Here is a 12046-nt window from a genome sequence, read left to right as displayed (position 1 = left end):
ACAGTATATGCTTTTTGGATTGGTGAGATTCTTATGTGTTTCTTAAGCCATTGTCACATTTAGAATTTTTATTTTTGTGTATATTCTAGAATGCTATATGTGCTTTGCTATTCATCCCAAGATGAATCAGAGGAGTTTTGCTCATTTTTGATTGGTTACCAGATGTTGCTCTTGATATTCTATATTTAATTACTGGTAACACACCAATCCTCAAATGTATATACTTAATATTACTTAAATGCTTCCTCATTGGTCAAGAGAATTTATTTCACTGCCATTTTTGATTATTGTGTTTAAACTTTGGCTTAGTATAGTCATCACCTTTACCTTCAGATCCACTGGAGAGAAAACAAAATATCACATTTCTTTCCAACACATGGATATCCTTATCATTTCCCAGTGATTGCATCAGAAGTTCCTTCTCATATGGACATTAGATGTGCTTGTTGTTTTGATTTTTATTTGCTTTAGGTATTTCTAGGCAGAGTTCACAAGGCAAATTATAATTTTGGGGGGAGTCTTGAAATTATAAGGAGATACATACAATAATTATTGTATAGTATTAGAGCCATTTTGCCTTATTAAAGTGGGAACCATGCTTACAGACTAAAAGTTCCACATATATAACAACATAAACAGAATTCTCTCAAGAAACTATTTTAATCTAAAATCTTTTTTACTACTATAGATACCCCAATTATCAATAGATGAACTGAATAGCAGCATGTTTGTTTCACAGATGTAGAAGTTCCCAGTAGAACAGTAAGTTTCTTTAAGTATTAATATAAATAATATTTATAGGCTACATATTTTATTTACACAATTGCACTTGCTAAAAGGCTTCGGTAAATATTTTCATTCATAGACATTGCTTGTGATGTAGAGCTTGATTTATACATTATAAATTTTCCAAATTGAAATGTGAGCGCAAATATGCAATATTTTTTATATGGCAATGACAGCTGGTACTGTATTTTCTCAATGAGCTAACACATTCTTAAATGTTTTCCTATTATTAAAGGAATATATGATTTGTTAGCCAGAGGCACCGATTACTTTTGAGTTGTAATTCTTTAACCATTTTATAGCTTTACTGTTTTTTTGAAGATCAAACAAGAATTTTCAGGATTTGACTGATATGATTATGTTAAACACAGTGAGCACTATGCCTCTCATGTGACATTGTATTGAATTTTGAGTGACATAATTTAGTAACTGAGTCATTATTTTCATTCCAATCATGTCTCTTTTTTAAAATTTTTGTTGTTGTGGGATTTTTTTTTTCTCCTTCACCCTCAATCTCCTCTTTGCCTGGTGCCCATCATGGCACACACTTTTTTGAGCAATCATTCACTTAAGACATGTGACTTCTGAAGCCACTTAAGATTCCTAGGTATTTTAATTAATTCTAGGGACTTACTAAAATAGTGCACCAACTCTGAATTGCATACCTTCGTCATCGAAAGTTTGAAGTTCTCACACCTGGAGTGTGTCATTTGGTTGAAGGAGGCAGCAGTTCTGTTCCCTAGTGAACTAGTTCCCCAGACCCCAGCTAGCCCTTCTTTCCTGCTGAGGACACACGGGCTTAGAACACTAAGTGTTCTGGACAGAGCAGATAGCCGACTGGACATTAAATAAATAGGTCTCCTCAATCATAAGGAAGGATTTTAAAAGGCACCTTTGAGCACACGGGATAACTGAGGGAGCTATAAATTGTAATTGTTTCCGGGGGTGTCATTTGGGATAGTGGCAACTTGGGAATAGCACTAAACATGATAATGTAGGTTTTGCCAACACTTGCCCAACTTTCATGGGCTGCTTTACATCAAGGTAACCACAAGTTGTCAAATTAACTTTCCAACAGAGCATGTTTGGGAAGAGTGACTCCTTCTTGCTTGATTTTGTTAGAAATGTAGAGATATTTGGCAGAACATAATCACTTCAATATGTAATAGGTGCTAAAAATTTCTCTAAAGTTCAAAAATGTAATTTTGTACAATACAATACCCAGATTTCACAGGTAGGCTATTTCTGCATGGCTCTAAAACATTCAGAGAAAAAGTTGAAAGTGTATTTGATACTTGCATATTTCAAAATGTTCGGTATCAAACATGTTTTCTCAGTACATGCCAGTTGAAAGGTGGACACACGGGTGTATGTTCAACAAAAAGTATTGGCATTGAGTAGATAGATAATGCCTTAAACATTGGAGTGCATCTCTGTTAGGACAGTTCTCCACATCAGTCAAAGGGTATCATAGACTATCATAGATACATGGTTCTTTCATGATCATTCTCAAAAGCCCCATTTCAATCTGAAATTCAGATTGGGGATATTTTGGCAGTGTTAACAGACAGAACTGGAACAAGACCCACCACACTCTCCTGACTCTTCGTTCAATAACCTTTCAATATTTCTCACTCTTTCTTTCTTTCTTTTTTTTCCATTTCAGCTGAAATTCTGAACAGCAGAGTTATGGAGTATCAGAATCTTTCCATGGAAACCTCCATATGGCCTTTCTATATATATTCTTGTATGTCTTATTCTACCAACACAACAATAAGCGTGTTGCAGCCAATGTATTAAGCAAAGCAAACCTGCCAGCCAGCAAATTCAAATAAAAAATAAAGCATTAAAAATCAATGGAGATGTTAAAACAACATGAATAGAAAACTAATAACTACCATCCATCCTATTTGAATTATCAAGCAGAACATGACCATAAAATTTGGTAACTTGTTACATTACTCTTTGTGATTTTCTAATAACCATGCTAAGTGTAGTTCCACAGTGAGCTTTTGGCTTACTATATACATTCTTGGTGGATAAATTGTTCATCTGTTTTTGAAGTGTTACCTTACTATTTTGTTTACAAGATAGTCTATTGGGTTGATTCAGGATGTAACAAATATATTCAGTACCATTTCTTGTGTCGTATTGTGTTGTGCTGTGTTAGGTTTTTACATACTGTAGTGTTTTGCTGTATATGTGTGGTGTTTGATTTCAACTAAAGTGTTATTAGTGGGGAACAGAAGTACGTGTGCTTAAAAACATGACAGGTTCATGCAAATATGCTCTCTTTCTTTAGAATATTTCTGTAGGTTTCTTGGGACTGACATTTAAAACGCCTCACTTTTGAATGTGCACAAAACCTGCTCATTAACATGCATGTGTATAATTTGTACCTGCAGATCTGATGTTGCATAATACAATCAAATTGCTAGATTTTTTAAAGAGAGAAATAATTACCTGCACAAAGCAGAGAACTTCATAAAACATTAACCCCTAATTCACTCTTCTTAAATAGCTTGGCAAATAAGACTTTACCTTTAAATGAATTTCTCAGCATTTATACTAAAAATTATGTAAAGTGCCCATTAGATTTTTTGTGTGTGTGGCTTGAGAATCCTGTCTCCTAAGTTGAGTGTCTAAAACTGAGCCATTTGTCATCTTCAGCTGAGAAACTGGTACTTGGGAGTTTAAAAATATGCTAATTACAAGTTATAAATCAAACAGAGATGGGGGCATGGAGATAGTTTTTACATACTGGAGGAAAGTGTGTAAAACCATGGCAATGTCACCTTTTACACAAATGCCATTTTCCAAATGCAAATGGCTCATGCTCTTTAGACTAGTCTTTGAATAACAAGTAAGATGCAATCTAGCAAAAGTCAGTCAGCGTGAAAGAGAATTGGTTACAAATGAGGACTTTCCTCCCCAAATGGACAGTCTTCTCTGTTGATCACAGAGGGAGCCTGAGTACAGGCTTGGAGAAATGGCTAGGACAGGGAACAGGGAAGCACTTACAATTATTCCTTGATTTATTCAAAAGAACTGGGAAAGATGGTTGTAGTTGTCTTTAGCTTCGGTTCAACTGAGTTTCGTTTTGTTAAACAGTTCAGTGAAGGAGAAAGCACCTGTGATATATGGCAAGTGTCCCCCTGCCCAAACTTTAACGTCAGAACCTCTCACATCATAACCAAGCCTCCTTTTTGCTTGTTTGGATTCGTTTGCCTTTATATATGTTTGAAAATGACAATAGAGCGGGTTTTAGCACCCTTTGAATGAGACAGAGTAGCTATACTCCACAGAGCTCAGCTGAATTCACATTACTAATACTTATGAAAGAATTTTACAACCAAATAATTCCTGTGGTGTGTGACATATCTCATCCACTCTACTCATTTATTAATGTTATTATACAGTGGTGGAAACATATGACATTTTACATTAAGTAATAGATTTAATATCTTCTAGTAAATAGGTGTTCTTCCACCAGAAAGTATAAAACCATCATATATATATCTATATCTATATAGATATATATAATAATTGTTTTTCTCCTTCATGAAAATGACAAGTAAAAAGCAAATCTGATTGAGGATACCTTAAGCTGGCTAGAAGTGTTTGAATCACAGAACAATGGAATTAGCAAAATCCTTTTCATAGTTGATGGAACTGAATCCAGGGGCATATGACTTGCCCAAGGCTACCTTAGCCATTGTGGGACCCAGAAATATCTCCTGCTTCCCATTGTTCCTCCTTTTCACATTGTTTGTGCTTCAGAACATTTGATGCTCTCTTCCAAAGCAGACCCATTTGGCTCAGAATACGAGAGAGCAAAATTAGCTTTCTGGGACTTGATACTCTGTTGATCTTGATTATCCATCCAAATCCTGATCAACAGTGCTTTCTAAACAGCCTTGCTTGTATTGAGCCATTGTCAGCTGTTGACAATGTTGCGTGGAATTAGAGATCAAGAGTTGTCCTGACCTCTACCTATGGACTCTTTGAACCAGTTAATTTCTGTTTCTGAAATCTTAACATTGCTATAGAAGAAAGTAGTGTATGCCTTTTTGAAATTCATCATGTATGGAACTGAGTTTTGTATGGTCTGTACCGGTGCCTCTCCAGAAGGGCAGATCTGATTACATGAATCCAGGAGGGATGCACCTGAGCTAGTCTGGATACATTCCTTAAAGGAGACAAGAACTTTTTTGTGCAAAATGAACTTTTGTGTAGTTTGACATCTGCATGCAGTGAACTATCTCACTTAACTTTTTCGACTTTGGGCAAAGGTATACATAAACCATAGATAATAGACCTAGAGTACAGCTGTTTTCATGTTGCGTTAAGCACTGGAAGACATTAACAATGACTTACTTTAAAGTAAAAGGTTCAGTGAGGGGTATTTAGGGCCATTGTATTTCTGGTGCCACAATTTTCTACATTGTTGGCATTTTAAAAGTTGTTTTCTAAATGAACTTAAAGAAAGCTCAAAGCCCTAAAGTTTTGATCAAATTCAATAGAGTTTTGGGGAAAAAATACAATTTTAAGATAGCACTCTTTAGATGTGCAATGACTTATTCAAATTATCTTTATTCAAGAAAAGAAAAGAAGAAAGATAAGTCATTAGACTATAAATTTCCATTTAAAAAGACAAGTCACAAAACTAATCAGTGACTCTAAACAAAAATTTACTGGATGAATTGTATATATAAAATTCTAATCACTTATGATTCTTAGTTAACATTTTATAAGCTTTGTATTTTAGAGGGGCCTCTTTTTATTTATCCAAATTTATTGTTTTTGTCCATTTTTCTCAGCCTTTTGCAAAAAATATGCGAAAGTGCTGAAACTTGGATAAAACGGGTCATGTATACAGAGAAAATAATCTAAAAGTTATCTTTAAGAGGGTTTTAGTAGTGTCAACTTTTTTTAAAAAGTACTATGTGACCATAACATACGTATATTTTAAAGAGGGATTAAGATAAAATAAATGGATTCATAAAATTGCTATTTAAATACGGTATTTACTTTTGTAATTGGAGCATGATTCCACAACCAGCTGTGGCATTTCATTTCACTTTTCTAGATCAGAGGCTTTAATTTGTAGTTAATCATGATGTGGAAAGTCATCTTCTCTCTACTCCATCAATTTTTTTCATGCATTTTTGAACATGCTGAAGCACTTTGATCTTGCCATAAGTGTTGTCCTATACCACTAGGCGGTGTTCACTAATGGGAGGGCCTCAGCTCACCTGCTCTCCAATTTGGGAAAAAGCAAGTACCTCCTCCCTACCATCAGCAGAAACAGAATGAAATTAATCTTTGCAACTTGAATCTGTTTTAAGTAGCATTACCAATAAGCATAGTGATGTCTGAATAAGGAATGACATTTACATTACATTTTATTAAATAAGAGAGAAAGTTAATGTGCTACTTGAAATGTTATTTCGTTCTTTGTCCCCCTCTTTGCAGAGTATAGATAAGGATGCTCTTAGGTAAAATGCAGCCACAAGTTTTCCGAGTTCCTTTAGTCTGTAGGGTAGGCTATGAGGTACAGAATGATTAGAAACTGAAATCCTCATTATTTTTCTCTCAAATACATTTCACATACATTGAAACAGAAATAGGCAAAATTTATGAGGGAAATCTGATTTCCCAATTCTGATGACTAGATATACTAAGACAGTAGCCTTGTTTAACCAGTGCCTGTAGAAGGCACTAGAATACATAGCATGTCCAAGAGTATAACAACTTTTTTTGTAAATTTAATTGCTAGCCTAATCAAACTGTAAATATAACTCACTAATTGGTACCATATTTTCATTTTTCTTATTGTTCATCTTTAAGGTTTCACTTTATTGCTTTTCTGTAGCTCTAAGTAACTAATCAATTTAATTTCGAAGGAAAGTTAAAGAAAGTTTAAGCTTTTACTGCATGGATTCTGCCCGCCTAGCTAGGTTCTAAACTGACACTGAAGTATGACAAGATACAGATTATAGTCCAAAACTATCCTTTATAGTTCACAATTTAAGAACAAATTTAACTTTATATACAAATAATAATTGTTATCTAATTATATTTAGTTGTTGCTTTGGCAACAAAATTACAACATGGCTACCTTTAGACATTTGTGTATGTGAACATTTTACTTGTAAACTATAGGTGATTTGTGACAGTATGAGCATGTAGAAAATACAGCTCAAAACTATGAAAACAGACATGGTTGAGTTCTTTTTTAATCCCAAAGGCCTATATATAAAAGCTGAATTTGTGTCCTTGTGTGACTTTTTGTGAAAAAGTTTATAACACATGGATTCTAGAATCAGGCTTTATAGTTTATAGAATTTGTTGTGTGGATAGGGTGATTCCACAGTATTTAGACTTCAAAACACAATCATTGCATTTTTAATACATTATCTAACTTTTTTATAACAATTCAAAATTACCCTATTCAAGTGGCATAGCTGTAGCTGCAAAAATTCTGTTTTCTGGAATTACATAAGCAAATATAGCTATATGAGGATTAATGCATGACTAAAGCCTCTTTTGAAATTAATTCATATTTTTAAAACTATACATGAAGATACTGTGGAATGACCCCTTAACAGTGTTTAAGAAACACATGCTGCAGTTAATTGACTGTCTCAGTTAGGGTGCGGATGTGTGAGACACACCTTTTTTGCACTTATGTATATAGTCCATGAAAGCAATCCTTGGAGCTTTTTTTAAATGTAAGAAGTCTGTGATAATAGTGGAAAAGTTAGTAAGAGAGAGTTATTTCTAAGGCTTTGAAAAGGAGGGTGTTTTTGCTCTAAGACTTAACTAAAGCATAATGTTGCTTTGCTGTTATGGAGGCTTTCTAGTTTGCTACAGGTCACCAAAAGAGAAGGCTAGTAACAGGTAGCAGGTCAGCCTCAGCTAACAGCACTGAACGAGAGTAGAATAACTTCATCTTTTAACAAGATCATTAGCAAAGATTGTTTGCTTTTTAAATTAATCCCCACTATAAACACACGCACATGTGCACACACACACACACACACACACACACACACAACCAGGCAGTTTCTAGAACAAGTTTTCCTTTTTCAGTGGTTGCAAGCAGTGAAATACCTCATGTATTACAAGATAGATATTACCGTTATGATAGAATCAGATTTCATCTTTCACAGAAAGCGATCAGCTGATATATGTGTCAGTTAAAATGTTTTAAGTGACAAATTGTTAATGTTGACCACTGTTCCTCCTTTAAGATCCAGTAACCAAAACCAAATCAGTAACCATTGAAAGATGATACTTAACAGTTAAGGATGGCCAGCATAGGGCAGTTCATTCCCTTCAACAAAGGAAAAAAAAATGCTCCTAGCACAACTTTATAACTGGCTTTATTTACATTATACCTGTTCAGTGGAAGCTGTTTTCTGACCTACCTTTACCAGATTACAAAGTAGTTAACTGTGCCACTTCAGCCTCCTACTGTTTTGTTTTAACTAAACAGAAGAGAACCAGCCAAAATCTTACGTAACACAGGAGCTGGAAGACAATGTTTCAATCTGACCGTCTCTGCCAATTTTAGCTCCCACACCACCTACAGATAGCCAGTTAACTTTCTTTTTGCCCCCAGGAAATGAGGCCTAGAAGAGGTCAAGGTTAGAAAGGTTAAGCATTTGATCACCACAGGTACTTTTAGTACCTAGAAAAGGAGCCCATCCTGGGGTTGGTGGAGTTGGTATTGCTACTCGTTTTGATAGTTCTCATTTACAGAGAAAGAAAAATAAGCCAAAGCCAGAAAGCAATCCAAGCCTTACAGTTGTCCAATACCTCAGGGCCAGTTGGCTAGAATTTTCTTTTCCCTCAGCCCATAATCACTTAGAGTTAGCCATACAACAAACAGCCTGACAATCTGACCAGCATTTCCATTGATATAAAATGTAAGCATTCCTTCATTCTGTAGTTAGGAACTCCAACTTCAGCCTTATCTCCAACATAATTTCCCAATTTAACCTGTGTACTGATATGGACATTTCTTTGTGAATATGCCAGATTCAAGAATGTATTTTTCTAAGGTCAATAGAGATATGACATTTTAAGTCAGGAAAAATCACCTATAAATTAGTAGGAATAATCGTAGAAGCATCACAAAAGATACCCCATGAATACGTGACATGGTGTACATGCTGACAGCCACGGGGTCATACTGTGGAGTTTCAACATAGAGGCTGTGTTTCAATAAGTAAGACAAATTAGGGAATTAAGTATAACAAATGGATGTAAATGAGGCCCCCCCCCCAAAAAAAGCCCTCTATTACTAACCTCAAGAAAGTATTTAGTTTGACTAATTTGTGCAGTTTCCAGCCCTTCTACTTGTTCTTGCCTGTAAGAGAATCACTAATACTCAAAAGCTGGATTATTGAAGAGAAATTTTATCTTTAAATAGAATCCATCCACAATTATGGTATATGTAAAAAAAATGTATCACTATGAAATAAGTCGCAGCTCTTTGCAGATATTGCAAAATCCTTGCTAGGCATCTACATCATATTAGTTTTTTAAAAAAATACCTCTGTAACAAGACCTAAAAGTAACCCAACTATTAAGCAATGCTTTTTTTCTCCGAAAACACACAACCTAAAGATTTATGTCATAAAACTGCATGGTTCCAGAGCTTTATTTCTGTGTAGAGATGCTATTTGTTAGTGATGGAAACAAATTATTTTGTTGCTATGTCTTTTGTGTCTAGCGGTTGAGAGAATGATATGACCATCATATCACTGGATTATGGGAATGAATGCCCTTTTCAAAATGTTTCTTTTTAATATTATTGTTGCTGCTTTAACAGAAAATGAGCCATTTGTCCCCATGCTCCCAAATTACAATGATTTAAATTAAAAAACTTTTGAAGGATTTTCCTAAATATATTCTTTTTTAAAGGGCTAACTTTGTGCATTCATATAACAACAATTTGGAATAATGTGAAAAATGGAGGCACATAATTTGGGTGGAAAATGGTGATTAAAAATATATATAAGAAAGTTATTAGCCATGTGTAACATATTTAAATAATGACCAGAATATTTCATGAGTACCAACTCTTCCCATAGTATTTTTCCTCCAAAATGCAATAGCTCATTCCCTCAACTGCAGACGCTTTGATTTTTTTCAAGTTATAGTGCTGTAGTGCTTGTTTATGTTTAAAAGTGCACATTATGCAGCTCATTTTAGTATGCTACTTCTATGTTTATTTTTTGTTCTTCTAATAAAATGCATAAACTTCTTGGTTATGTCTTTTTTTATGAATCCATATTCACACAGGAGTTCACTTGAAGGCTATTCATGCTCTAGTATATTAATCCTAATATTTAGTAATTCTAAAATGATATTTAAATTTCTGATTTGGCTCAATGTTATATTTCATAGAGTAAATTTATTTCCAAATATACCATCAGTATTTTGAATTATGTAGATAATATATCCATTGTGTTACACCTATTACTCCTATAAGATTGAAGTTACTAACACAAGAAAAACACTTCTATTTTAATAAAAGAAAACTTAAAATTTTGAGAGAATGCTTACTAGTTTCTCTTGTGCCTCAGAAATCCTGAGGCATATTCTAAGATACATTATTAGAAGTTTCTCTTTCCCAGTTATTCATGTCTATCCTGCATCCCTAGTGTAACATATGAAACCAGTGTTGTTTATTTCATACTTTCCAGATGGGCATCAATCATTTCATAACAATGAGATGCATGAATTTTTCCATTAAAATGTTTTCTCTCACTTAAAATTGGTTATATTCAACAAATGGCACAGTAATAAAAGGATGATCATTTTTGTTCTTTAAGAAAGTAAATGTAATTTGGTAATACTTTATTCTGCCGTATTTCAAAATGCTTCAAAAATGCGAATCTGGAACTTCTCTGCATTGACCACTGTTCTGGAGTTGGGCCGATAGAAAACTGCAGTGAAGAGAGTTTAGATCAGAGGCTGTGGCAGAGCAAAGTATTACTGATGTGTCTCTTAACAGTGAAGAGGATCAGGGAGGAGGTTGGGTCCTTGTCAAGTGTCAGCTGCCCTATACATAGTTCTCTTGCCCCTTGTGCCCTGTTTTACTAAGGTGGTTCCCATGATGGCATTTCTTGATAAGCCCACTTTGAGCCATTTAATGTTTTGTAGGTGTTTCTGTGAGTCTGATAATACCAGCACTAAAAACAGTTCAGTATATAGACATTTACAAGAGGTCTTAGGCCTCTTCAGAATTCAGTTAATGTCTTTCTCTTTGAGGGTGCTGAATGTTAGGTAAGAATTCAGGGCAAGCATTCCTGACCATCATCAAATTGGAGACTTGGAGTTTCTATTGGCCAGAAGAAAGTTGACCCACAGGCAAAACCAGATGTAAACCAAGTTTGTCTCGGGTACTTTTCAAATTCTTTTCACAGCATCCTTTTCTCATCCCTCATGGTGGCCTCTGGCCCTGGAAAATCCTCATGATAGCAACTTGTCAGGCCTGCTTCCTCTGATAGATCTGGACTTTTCCCCTTAAGTGCTTTCCTGTTGGGCTTCTCAGACTATGGAGAACTGCTCATAGTTGAGATCTAAGAGACAAATTAGCCTATGGTATTCAAGAATGGCCGTATTTAATGTGCTGCCTGTCCTGGAAGTGTTCACATTTAAAAAGGCATGACTTTCCAATGGGCAAATATCAGACACCTACATGCATAGATAAGGGAAATATGTTTTACTTAAGCAAACTTGTAGGCATTGAATCTCAGTGTTTAGGCACAGAGATGGAATTCCTATAAGGAATGCAGTCATTCACCACCTCAGGAAGGCCAAAAAATGAAGACTCTCATAATTTTGTTATTATCAGGAAAGTTCAGATATGATAGTGAACCTAAAATAGTGACTAGATAGTGAAACTTCTAAAATTCCACTGACCAGAATCCAGTCCCATGGTCATCATCTGTAGAGGACATGATACAGTGACAGGCCTGAGGTATGATTATAATTCTGGAGTAATTTAAAGCCTATATTTGTTAAACTTTAACAGATGGACACACATTCTCTGATTTTCTTTTTTTTCTTTTTTCATTTTGCCATATTTGCTTTAGAATATTAACATTTAAAAATTACATAATGGTTGAACCCCACCCTGCTCTGGTTCCTCCTCGGCGTCGATCTGATTTTGACGCTAATCATTCCTCTCGGTGCTTTGATACTCACGCTACACATAAGCCTACACCAAGGCCGGCTGCTT

At 35.0% G+C, this 12046-nt stretch overlaps 1 protein-coding gene across 7 annotated transcripts in view; it reads left to right on the top strand.

Moving 5' to 3' along the window:
- Positions 1–10063, top strand: part of MBNL3 (muscleblind like splicing regulator 3) — a 117866-nt gene extending 107803 nt beyond the window's left edge. For 6 of the 7 annotated variants that reach the window (XM_032757631.2, XM_032757629.2, XM_058441488.1 and 3 more), the window contains exons 8-9: positions 689–762; positions 2453–10063. In XM_032757631.2, the coding sequence (XP_032613522.1) occupies positions 689–745 (57 nt within the window). In that variant the 3' untranslated portion in view covers positions 746–762; positions 2453–10063. The remainder of the gene's footprint in view (positions 1–688; positions 763–2452) is intronic. The other variant, XM_058441489.1, reaches the window with a different exon arrangement.
- The last annotated feature ends 1983 nt before the right edge of the window (positions 10064–12046 follow it).

This window comes from Hylobates moloch, unplaced genomic scaffold (genome assembly GCF_009828535.3).
Source record: "Hylobates moloch isolate HMO894 unplaced genomic scaffold, HMol_V3 SCAFFOLD_7, whole genome shotgun sequence".
Lineage (NCBI taxonomy): Eukaryota > Metazoa > Chordata > Mammalia > Primates > Hylobatidae > Hylobates > Hylobates moloch.
Note: the sequence above shows the minus strand (reverse complement) of the source record. Positions and strands in the feature narration are given on the sequence as shown.